The sequence below is a fragment of the Coregonus clupeaformis genome, chromosome 3 (assembly GCF_020615455.1).
Source record: "Coregonus clupeaformis isolate EN_2021a chromosome 3, ASM2061545v1, whole genome shotgun sequence".
Classification (NCBI taxonomy): Eukaryota; Metazoa; Chordata; class Actinopteri; order Salmoniformes; family Salmonidae; genus Coregonus; species Coregonus clupeaformis.
In genome coordinates this window covers 43,761,651-43,774,556 of record NC_059194.1, presented here as the reverse complement: position 1 = coordinate 43,774,556, position 12,906 = coordinate 43,761,651, and the positions used below count along the sequence as shown (strand labels likewise).

The 12,906-nt window shown below is 42.2% G+C and overlaps 1 protein-coding gene across 2 annotated transcripts in view; it reads right to left on the bottom strand.

The window, feature by feature from the left end:
* LOC121579072 (protein arginine N-methyltransferase 3-like) overlaps positions 1-12,906 on the bottom strand; it is a 128,324-nt gene that overhangs the window by 43,060 nt on the left and 72,358 nt on the right. For both annotated transcript variants that reach the window (XM_041893341.1, XM_041893339.1), the window contains exons 12-13: positions 8,257-8,444; positions 4,821-4,907 (exon numbers count right to left, since the gene is read on the bottom strand). In XM_041893341.1, coding sequence (XP_041749275.1) covers positions 4,821-4,907; positions 8,257-8,444 — 275 coding nt within the window. The remainder of the gene's footprint in view (positions 1-4,820; positions 4,908-8,256; positions 8,445-12,906) is intronic.

Here is a 12,906-nt window from a genome sequence, read left to right as displayed (position 1 = left end):
ATGGCCTTGTACAACTCATTCGGTGCAATCTTAATGCCAGCATTGGTTTGTGGTGGTAAATAGACAGCTATGAAAAATATAGATGAAAACTATCTTGGTAAATAGTGTGGTCTACAGCTTATCATAAGATACTCTACCTCAGGCGAGCAAAACCTCGAGACTTCCTTAGTATTTGATTTTGTGCACCAGCTGTTGTTTACAAATATACACAGACCGCCACCCCTTGTCTTACCAGAGTCAGCCGTTCTGTCCTGCCGATGTAGCATATAGCCTGCTAGCTGAATGTTATCATTGTCGTCGTTCAGCCACGACTCCGTGAAACATAAGATATTACAGTTTTTAATGTCCCGTTGGTAGGATAACCGTAATCTTAAATCGTCCACTTTATTTTCAAAAGATTGAACGTTGGCTAATAGGATTGATGGAAGAGGCAGTTTACTAGCTCGCCGTCGGATCCTTACAAGGCACCCCGATCTACGTCCGCGATATCTCCTTCTCTTCCTCACGCGAATGACGGGGATTTGGGCCTTGTCGGGTGTCTGTATGATATCCTTCGCGGCCGCCTCGTTGAAGAAAAAATCTTCGTCCAATACGAGGTGAGTAATCGCTGTCCTGATATCCAGAAGCTCTTTTTGGTTATAAGAGACGATGGCAGAAACATTATGTACAAAATAAATTACAAATAACGCGGAAAAACACACATAATAGTACAATTGGTTAGAGGGCTGTAAAACGGCAGCCATCTTCTCCGGCGCTGTTCCCACCACTAGAGCAGCCACCAATTGTGCAAGTTCTCCCACTTAAAAAGATGAGAGAGGCCTGTAATTTTCATCATAGGTACACGTCAACCATGACAGACAAATTGAGAAAGAAAATTCCAGAAAATCACATTGTAGGATTTTTTATGAATTTATTTGCAAATTATGGTGGAAAATAAGTATTTGGTCACCTACAAACAAGCAAGATTTCTGGCTCTCACAGACCTGTAACTTCTTCTTTAAGAGGCTCCTCTGTCCTCCACTCGTTACCTGTATTAATGGCACCTGTTTGAACTTGTTATCAGTATAAAAGACACCTGTCCACAACCTCAAACAGTCACACTCCAAACTCCACTATGGCCAAGACCAAAGAGCTGTCAAAGGACACCAGAAACAAAATTGTAGACCTGCACCAGGCTGGGAAGACTGAATCTGCAATAGGTAAGCAGCTTGGTTTGAAGAAATCAACTGTGGGAGCAATTATTAGGAAATGGAAGACATACAAGACCACTGATAATCTCCCTCGATCTGGGGCTCCACGCAAGATCTCACCCCGTGGGGTCAAAATGATCACAAGAACGGTGAGCAAAAATCCCAGAACCACACGGGGGCACCTAGTGAATGACCTGCAGAGAGCTGGGACCAAAGTAACAAAGCCTACCATCAGTAACACACTACGCCGCCAGGGACTCAAATCCTGCAGTGCGAGACGTGTCCCCCTGCTTAAGCCAGTACATGTCCAGGCCCGTCTGAAGTTTGCTAGAGTGCATTTGGATGATCCAGAAGAGGATTGGGAGAATGTCATATGGTCAGATGAAACCAAAATATAACTTTTTGGTAAAAACTCAACTCGTCGTGTTTGGAGGACAAAGAATGCTGAGTTGCATCCAAAGAACACCATACCTACTGTGAAGCATGGGGGTGGAAACATCATGCTTTGGGGCTGTTTTTCTGCAAAGGGACCAGGACGACTGATCCGTGTAAAGGAAAGAATGAATGGGGCCATGTATCGTGAGATTTTGAGTGAAAACCTCCTTCCATCAGCAAGGGCATTGAAGATGAAACGTGGCTGGGTCTTTCAGCATGACAATGATCCCAAACACACCGCCCGGGCAACAAAGGAGTGGCTTCGTAAGAAGCATTTCAAGGTCCTGGAGTGGCCTAGCCAGTCTCCAGATCTCAACCCCATAGAAAATCTTTGGAGGGAGTTGAAAGTCCGTGTTGCCCAGCGACAGCCCCAAAACATCACTGCTCTAGAGGAGATCTGCATGGAGGAATGGGCCAAAATACCAGCAACAGTGTGTGAAAACCTTGTGAAAACGTTTGACCTGTATCATTGCCAACAAACGGTATATAACAAAGTATTGAGAAACTTTTGTTATTGACCAAATACTTATTTTCCACCATCATTTGCAAATAAATTCATTAAAAATCCTACAATGTGATTTTTCTCATTTTGTCTGTCATAGTTGACGTGTACCTATGATGAAAATTACAGGCCTCTCTCATCTTTTTAAGTGGGAGAACTTGCACAATTGGTGGCTGACTAAATACTTTTTTCCCCCACTGTATATACATATTGTAAAGTGGTTATCCCACTGGCTATAAGGTGAATGCACCAATTTGTAAGTCGCTCTGGATAAGAGCGTCTGCTAAATGACGTAAATGTAAATGTACCAACACATCCTCTGAGAGCAACTTCTCCCAACCATCCAAGAACAGTTTGGTGACGAACAATGCCTTTTCCAGCATGATGGAGCACCTTGCCATAAGGCAAAAGTGATAACTAAGTAGCTCGGGGAACAAAACATCGACATTTTGGGTCCATGGCCAGGAAACTCCCCAGACCTTCATCCCATTGAGAACTTGTGGTCAATCCTCAAGAGGCTGGTGGACGAACAAAAACTGACAACTTCTGACAAACTCCAAGCATTGATTATGCAAGAATGGGCTGCCATCAATCAGGATGTGGCCCAGAAGTTAATTGACACATGCCAGGGCGGATTGCAGAGGTCTAGAAAAAGAAGGGTCAACACTGCAAATATTGACTCTTTGCATAAACGTAATGTAATTGTCAATAAAAGCCTTTGACACTTATGGAATGCTTGTAATTATACTTCAGTATATCATAGTAACGTCGGACAAAAATATCTAAAAACACTGAAGCAGCAAACTTTGTGAAGACCAATACTTGTGTCATTCTCAAAACTTTTGACCACGACTGTACATGACCTTTAGCACATGACCTCACATGTGAATCCTTAAAGAGATGGGTGGGGCTAAGGCTTAAGAGGGTGTGAACAATGCTGAATGGGTGTAGACAAAAGAGCTCTCCAGTAGGTGTCCCAAAACATTCAAGGGCCATTTTCCTCAAAAAGGGGGGTTACAAGTTTATTACATAATTTACATTTTAGTCATTTAGCAGACGCTCTTATCCAGTGCGACTTACAGTTAGTGAGTGCATACATTTTCATACTGGCCCCCCGTGGGAAACGAACCCACAACCCTGGCGTTGCAAACTCCATGCTTATCAACTTTCAAACCAGAATTACTTTCCAATTGTTCCTCAAATGCAGTGTATGATATACCATTTTGTAGCTCTGAGTCTCAACTTTCATCCAATGTAAAAAACACATTTCAAATTTTGCTACATAAGACCGATTCAAGGCGGTCGGTCACATTTCTCATTGCACCAGGCTCTAAACCTAGAACAGGTAATCCACATTCCAAGGTGGATATTTTCAATTATGTTGCCGAGAGAAGACAGGACAAATGTGAGGATGTTTACAAATTCCATTAGATCCACGGGGCCGACTGAGAGCAGAGGCAGATAATAACCAGCTATTGATGAACTATTAAAATAGTGGAGAGAGACACTGGTGCCACACTGCACAATGCTCTCAGAATACAATGGGCCACCAAAGACAAATCACTTGCCGGAGTCCACCAGGGCTATTTCTGCTCTATATTTTCTCTCTCCGTTTGTGTTTCGCAAATGAAACCCTATTCCATTTACAGTGCACTGCTTTTGACCAGAGCCCTATGCCGATCAGTCTGTGAGCTTCCCAGAGGAGGGGGAGACATGGTGAAGAGCCGCGGTGTGAGTGCCTGCCAGCACCGTCCAGAATAGACTAGATGATAGGTGGATGATAGTTCACCGTACAGAGTGAAGTATAGCCTAGTGCCTAAGATTGGTTACGGAGAAGATTTAAACAAGGGGTCTCTGACTCCGGTCCTGAAAGCGACTGGAAGTGTCGGCTTTTGCTCCACTGCAGCACTAACGCAAATGTAAAAATTGTAAAAAAGAATGGTTATCACTATCAGACCAGTTTTATCAGGTGTGTTAGAGCTGTTAGTGTTAGATTCTTTATTTGGATACGCCATTTGGTTAGAATGTACATTTTCCTTCTGCCTTTTCCCCCCAACACCCCCATGAGAGGCTCAGGGTCAGCCACATTGCAGCACACCTCGATGTATTTTGGGTTTAAGTGCCTTGCTCAAGGGCACAACGACAGTGGTTTGTACTTGGGATAAGAGACAGATAAGAGACAGCAGTTCCCAGTAGGCATGAAATGGGCAGAACGTTTTGAAATGGGGAGGTACTACCTGAACTTGTCCTATAAGAGCGCTCAATTACTGCTGCAAAATGCCAAGTTGTGCCATATTTAACATGACCCAAATGTCCACCACCCCACTGTAGTTTTGACCTAATTAGAAATTGGAGAAGGCACCAAAATGTACATATTTAACATAAATATTAAATATGCATTAAATGTTTATATTTAAGGTACAGAAAGAACACACCCCGTACGTAACACAATCTCCCTGGTGTGAAAACTCCCTTCACACGCGACGCAACATGCATGTAGTCAGCCACACCTGGGGATCAGGAGGATTGTCTATCAATCACATTGGTGTCCCACCCACCTGACCCTTCCTAGCCAATTAGCCGGCCCCATTTATCACCACACCTGTGATCAATCCTCACAGCTGACAGCCTTGATTAACTCAGAAGATTGAGTTAGGTGTGTGTGTGTGTGTGTGTATACGTGCGCGACTCACCGTGCAGTCTGTGCTGTCTGTTATCTTTAGGCAGAAGTCTGACGTAAACTCCAGCTCGGAGAGACACACTGCGTTACAATCGATCCCCTGGGGAGAGGAGTCCACAAACATATGATCAATACACACTCACACTTTCACATTCTGTAATCAAACAAACCAGGAAATTAGAACACACTTTTGGTCTTTTCAAGCAAGAAACAGAAGAACAGTGAAGTATCAGCGATACAAGACAACTAAGCACTTGTACTCAAGGTGATTGCATTCCCCCTGTTCTTGAATACAATTCCCCAAAAACAGAATACTTACCACAACAGAGGCCAAAACAAGAGGATTGACCCCCAACAAAGGACTTACATGCTTAAAAAAAGTTTGTACATGTCATGGAAATTCTAACCAAGTGAGAGAGACTTTGTCATTTCTTCAAACAATCATCTTTATTTAATATCGGTTAATTATTGCAATAATGGAGCTGGTCAACGTACCACCCGTAGGTGATTCGTTGAGAGCCCCACAAACAGGAAATGTCTTATATAGTGGACCTACAAATGCTTTGTCATGGCTGGTTTCACCCCTCCCGGCAGCTCAAGGCATCATAAGCTACCTTGTTTTCTTCTTGTGGCTATGTGTATTGGGTCATAGCGCACAAACAATTGATAACGTTAGTTCCGTTACTCCTCTCTGTTCAAGCCAGCCTCTGTACACCTCATATCTCCACACAGCTGTGCCCTTGAAAGATATGAGAAGAAACAGGATGGGCTGAGACACTGTGGTCACTCTCAGAGGGTCTTTGTCTTGACTGTGTGACTAAGTTGAACAGAGGCAGAGTGGAAAAATACCAGCTCCTTCTTACAAGAGCTTCAAACAGGCAGTGGAAATGTACAGGTTTAAGGCTCATACACCGCATGTGCATAACGAAAGTTGTAATTTTGCCACGACATACACTACCACTCAAAAGTTTAGACACACCTAGTCATTCAAGAGTTTTTCTTTATATTTTAAAATATTTGACATTGTAGAATAATAGTGAAGACATCAAAATTATGTAATAACACATGGAATCATGTAGTAACCCAAAAAGTGTCAAACAAATCAAAATATATTTTATATTTGAGATTCTTCAAATAGCCACCCTTTGCCTTGATGACAGCTTTGCACACTCTTGGCATTCTCTCAACCAGCTTCATGAGGTAGTCATCTGGAATGCATTTCAATTAACAGGTGTGCCTTCTTAAAAGTTAATTTGTAAAATGTATTTCCTTCTTAATGAGTTTGAGCCAATCAGTTGTGTTGTGACAAGGTAGGGTTGGTAAAAGACAAAGTCCATATTATGGCAAGAACAGCTCAAATAAGCAAAGAGAAATGACAGCATCATTACTTTAAGACATGAAGGTCAGTCAATACGCAACATTTCAAGAACTTTGAAAGTTTCTTCAAGTGCAGTCTCAAAAACCATCAAGCGCTATGATGAAACTGGCTCTCATGAGGACCGCCACAGGAATGGAAGACTCAAAGTTACCTCTGCTGCAGAGGATAAGTTCATTAGAGTTACCAGCATCAGAAATTGCAGCCCAAATAAATGCTTCACAGAGTTCAAGTAACAGACACATCTCAACATCAACTGTTCATAGGGGACTGTGTGAATCCGGCCTTCATGGTCAAATTGCTGCAAAGAAACCACTACTAAAGGACACCAATAAGAAGAAGAGACCTGCTTGGGCCAAGAAACACGAGCAATGGACATTAGACCGGTGGAAATCTGTCCTTTGGTCTGGAGTCCAAATTTGAGAATTTTGTAAGACGGTGTGGGTGTACGGATGATCTCCGCATGTGTAGTTCCCACCGTAAAGCACGGAGGAGGAGGTGTTACGGTGTGGGGGTGCTTTGCTGGTGACACTGTGTGATTTATTTAGAATTCAAGGCACACTTAACCAGCATGGCTACAACAGCATTCTGCAGCGATACGCCATCCCATCCGATTTGGGCTTAGAGGGATTATCATTTGTTTTTCAACAGGATAATGACCCAACACACCTCCAGGCTGTGTAAGAGCTATTTGATCAAGAAGGAGAGTGATGGAGTGCTGCATCAGATGACCTGTCCTCCACAATCCACAGACCTCAACCCAATTGAGATGGTTTGGGATGAGTCGGACGGCAGAGTGAAGGAAAAGCAGCCAACAAGTGCTCAGCATATGTGGGAACTCCTTCAAGACTGTTGGAAAAGCATTCCTCATGAAGCTGGTTGAGAGAATGCCAAGAGTGTGCAAAGCAGTCATCAAGGCAAAGGGTGGCTATTTGAAGAATGTCAAATATAAAATATATTTTGATTTGTTTAACACTTTTTTGGTTACTACATGATTCCATATGTGTTATTTCATAGTTTTTATGTCTTCACTATCATTCCACAATGTAAAAAATAAAATAAAAAATAAGAAAAACCCTTGAATGAGTAGGTGTGTCCAAACTTTTGACTGGTACTGTACATTACACAAGAACAACAACTAGGGACGGTTTTACACCCCTTTTCAATTTCACTTTCTAAAACACATTCCTTAACATTGTGAGAGGAAAAAAGCCATAACTGTTTTAACAGGGATTTGCAATTCCCTGAGAGACAGGCGCTTAATTTTACACCATTCTGACCATCCTTAATGGAATGTTATTGGATCGTATCAGAGGGAGGCAATGGACGAGAATCCATGCAATTTGGGCTGAGGGGGAGCTGTCCATTTTCCACTGGAGGGGAGAAACTATCGATTAGAGGATTCAAATTCCATTATTTCACCTGCTCCGCTCATTCATCATGGAAGAGACGTGGGAAAGAACATGCTACTTAACAAAATGGAGGATGGGTAGAGGAAGGAGCGTCCACGGAAATGACAGAGAATATGATCAAAAATGGTTTTAAAAAGGAATCAATGCTCTCATTTGTGTGTGTGATGTAGAAAGTCCATTAGGAAGCGCAATGTGTGTGTATATAAGTGCAGGATCTGTGAGGATGATTGTGCTTGTAATATGTATGTATTAGTGAGTGTGTTGTACTCTCCCTGCGGTGTATGTGTGTATGTGTAGTCTCTCTGCAGTGTGTGTTTTCTCCATCAGCTCAGCGAGCGCCTCTCCATCTGCAGGGGGGAGAGAATAATGAAGTTTCCTAAAGAGGAACTTAAACAAGGATTAGACTTATCACTCACCCAGCGCTACAGCTCTGACACACGTACACACACACACACACACACACACACACACACACACACACACAACAACCTGCCTCCAGGGACCGATCTCTCTTTACGACTAACTCTCTCTCCCTTGCTCTGTATTCCCCCTCTACACCCACTATTTCTGTAACCTTTTTCCTTTCTATATACCTTGTGTGTGTGTGTGTGTGTGTGTGTGTGTGTGTGTGTGTGTGTGTGTGTGTGTGCGTGCGTGTGTACCTGTATGACTGCAGGCTTAGAGATGAGTGTGTCTGGTTTGAGGACCTGCACCACGGCCTCTGGCACCACGGCCTTCTTCATGCACGCCATCTTGAACCCGTATACGTCATCCCAGAATGCAATACGGCCCTGGTGCTTCTCCGTGTCGCCCACTGCAGCCAGGCTGATGGTGCAACGATCTGGGTAGACTAAAAAGAGAGTAAGAGGGTGAGATGTATGGATAGACTGAACATAGAGAAGAGTGGCGCAGTGGTCTAAGGCACTGCATCGCAGTGCAAACTGTGCCACTAGAGATCCTGGTTCGAATCCAGGCTCTGTCGCAGCCGGCCGCGACCGGGAGACTCATGGGCGGCGCACAATTGGCCCAGCGTCGTCCAGGGTAGGGGAGGGAATGGCCGGCAGGGATGTAGCTCAGTTGATAGAGCATGGCGTTTGCAACGCCAGGGTTGTGGGTTCGATTCCCACGGGGGGCAAGTATAAAAAATAATATATGTATTCACTAACTGTAAGTCGCTCTGGATAAGAGCGTCTGCTAAATGACTAAAATGTAATAGAGGAGAAGAGTGATAGGCGAGTAGCGATGGGCATTTGAAATTATTTCACTATTCTTTTCGGATAGTCAAAAATAAGAAAAAGAGATACAGAAATCCTCTACACTCATCACCAATCAGAATGCCACAACAGCAGACAATGTGCTGTTGTTTTCAAGGTGTTATATCGGTAGTTTTTGACTAATAGTAGCTTAGGCTAACAGTGAAAGAGTCTGCTGTTCGCCATCATAGAACTGATTCTGAGTGTTTTGCATTGATCTGTTTCTTGTGTTGTGGACCCTCTGTTGGTTCGTACATGTACTAGGCTAATCGCTATTTGAAGTGGGGAAAATGCGCTATGATACTAAAATGCCTTTTCATGTAAAACGCAACCCATAAACCATAGCCCATGAGATAGAAAATGAGCTTGAAAACAAAACAATCACTCCTGATTTTCGAGTAACCGTGCCCATTCCTATAGGGGAGGGAGTGGAGATATATGGCCAAGTCCAGATACCCGTACTTGCATCCTAAATAGTAGGCCGTTTGGGTATGCGAAAATAGAACGTTTTATACTATGTGACATTTCAAAAATGTTGTATGCTTTTAATTCCAGGATGCCATACTCATTTCGGCTTTTAATATAGTACAAATTTGCTGCATGCTATTGAGGAAGAAAATCTTATTTAGTTTGACAACAGCTGACAATCAAATAAGGGGACAGGCTGTACCAAAATTAACGAATGGCGGAAAACAATGCAATTGCGCATTCGATTACGCAGTCTCATGGGTGAGCCTTGTATGTTGATATTTGTTGATTACTGCATACATTTTACTAAACAGTACATTCTAAATAGTATTTACAGTGGGTATAGAAAGTCACCACCCTCTTTCAAAATGTTCACCTTTTGTTGCTTTACAGCCTAAAATGAAAACACATAAAATCAAAATTTTTCCAGCATTATTTACACACAGTAACTCACAATATCCAGGTAAAAAAATAAAAATTTAAAAAACTCTGAAAATGTATTACAATTAAAACAGTAAAATACCCTATTTGGATAAGTGAACACCCCGCTGAGTTAATACTTGGTGGAACCACCTTTTGCTTGAATTACGTCTCTAATAACTTTGCACACCTAGACTGTGCAATATTTGCCTATTCTTCCTTGCAGAATTGATCAAGCTCAGTCAAATTGCATGGTGACCGCTCATGGACTGCACTCTTCAAGTCATTCCACAGATTCTCGATGGGATTTAGGTCGGGGCTCTTACTAGGCCCCTCAAGGACATTCACCTTCTTGTCCTTCAGCCACTGTACGGTTGCTTTGGCAGTGTGTTTTGGGTCATTGTCATGTTGAAACGTGAACCATCTTCCCATTTTCAACTTCCTGGCAGAGGGCTGCAGGTTCTCCTCAAGAATCTGTCGGTATTTTGCACTGCCCATTTTCCCTTCTATCCTGACAAGAGAAACACCCCCACAACAGGATGCTGCCACCGCCGTGCTTTACTGTAGGCATGGTGTTCTTTGGGTGGAAAGATGTATTGGGTTTTCGCCAGACATATCGTTTTGCGTTCAGGCCAAAAAGTTAAATTTTGGTCTCATCTGACCACAGCACATTTTGCCACTTGGCCTCGGAATCTACAATGTGCATTTTGGCAAAGCTCAAACGAGACTTGATGTGGCTTTTTTTTCTTGCCAGATTTGTGGAGCACTTGTGATATTGTGGTCACATGCACACATTGACCAGTCTTTGCCATAAAGGCCTGAAGCTCCTTCAAAGTCGCCATTAGCTTCTTGGTAGCCTCTCTGATCAGTCTACTCCTTGCCCGGACATCCAGTTCGGAGGGACGGCCTGATCTATGCAGGGTCTGGGTGGTGCCATACGTCTTACACTTCTTAATAATGGTCTTAACTGTGCTCTGAGGGATAAACAAAGCCTTTGAAATCTTTTTATATCCATCCCCTGACTTGTGCCTTTCCACAACTTTATCTCGTAGATCTTTTGAAAGTACCTTTCCGCCCATTGTGGATTTTTTGCTTTGAATTGCGCTACTAAGCAGTGGAGTCCTCTATGAACAACTGCTTTTATTCTGAACACATCAAAGTCACTACAATTGATCACAGATGGAAGCCAATTAGCTTGATTTGTGATCTGGAAGGTGGTTGGTTATACCTCAGCAAGTTTGCAATTGCAATTCTACGGGGGGTGTTCACTTATCCAAATAGGGTATTTTACTGTTTTACTTGTAATTAATTGTCAACGTTTTATAGATTTTTTTTTCACTTGGATATTGTGGGTTACTGTGTGTAAATAATGCCGGAAAAGGTTTGATTTTATGTGTTTTCATTTCAGGCTGTAAGGCACCAAAAGGTGAACATTTTGAAAGGGGGTGGTGACTTTCTATACCCACTGTAGCACTATTAGTACACAGTATGTAGTTTTAGTAAGTAGAAGGCAAGATACATTTCGGACACAGCCTCAGTCTATGGTGGAGATGACCACCACAGTGTGTGATCTAAAACAACAGAAAGCTAAAAGGCACATTTATATTGGTCAGACACTGGGCGACTATGTCACTTATTTATTAATTAAGAGTTCTGAGGAGTCTGGCTTTGAGTTGGATGCCTTTTCCCCCTGATTCCACTGCTGAATCTGAATTCCTGACTTGCTATCAACGCTGCGGTTGCGTGCACGATCGGGACCTTTAATCATACTGATATGAATTGCTAGTCTGGTGTTGTGTGGGAAATCCTGAAGAGTCAGGATCTGGGGCTCATACCCCGACACGCCTGACTGAAATTGACCTTTACACTATCTCTTTATGGTGGGAAAGGTTTTTTTTTTTGTTATTTTTATTTTTTTAAGGGTACTGTATACTGTATATCAGGTTATGAGGCAGGTACAACAGTAATCATGGATTTGACTAGATTTGATTACTTGTTATCATATTTAGCTTACCATATGTTTACCAATTTCTCATACCAGTTACAAAAGAGGAAAGGAAGTTATTGCAAACATTACCCTAACAGTACGAAACACATTTGACATGAATTTCACTCTCAGATTGAAACCCCATTATACGAGACTCTGGTGTCCTAGTTGCTGTGGGTGTGGGACTCGGCATCCATTTCATAAAGCACCAGTAACGAGGATATCCATCAAATACCAGACCCTTATGGCCGCTCTGTCCTACTTTTTACACTTTCTGTCAATAATGACCTTGTTTGCGACTCATGTTTATGACTGGGACAGAAATACAAAACATGCTTGTTGTAGAATCTATTTTTTAAGTATTTAAAAAGTATTCTTTTTAAAAACACATTCCTGCAAATCAAGGGAGTAATTCACCTCGATACAGCCACAGAGCCAAACCAGGCTCACAAAAATACTAAGACATTAAACCCCATCTGAACGTATTCTATAAACATTAAACCATGAATTTGAAATGAACATTAAACATGAGTCTTAATGTGTTTTGTAAACGTTAAACATCTAAAATGTGTTTATCTGAGTGGTTAATCGGCTTGGTGATTTGGCTGAGGTTGAAGCGCTTGGGGCCATGGCTGTTCCCGCCGTGGAGGGACATTACAGCCATTTGCTAAAGTGCTAGAATTTAAGAAAGACATATAACCACTACAAAGTTGTCACAGAATAACCTACCTTCACAAACACAATCTCAAAGAGTAGACTGTATATGACACACGCACACACACTGACTGGCGGGAAGCTACGGACAGCAAAATGTCTCGTAGTGCTGTCCACTGTAGAACTCATTGTGAAATCCATGGACGAGAAACCATATACCATGTGTACACAGTCAGTGCTGAGAAAAATAGTGAACTCCTGACAACCATGGATTGTTTTTTTTCAATGCTTTGGTTCTGCAAATGGATACATGCACATTATTTTAAAAAGAAAGGAAAGATGACAGGAAAACAGTAGTATGTAGTTGGGTAGGATGCTTCAACAGATGAGATCTTGTGAACATGTAGAATTTACAATGCAAATTTTTTTTTAAATGAATTTAAATGAAAACGGACAAACTACAGTTAAAGTGAAACGTACATTTTGTAACATTTGAACCAAACTCACAGTACCATTAAGATTAAGATACC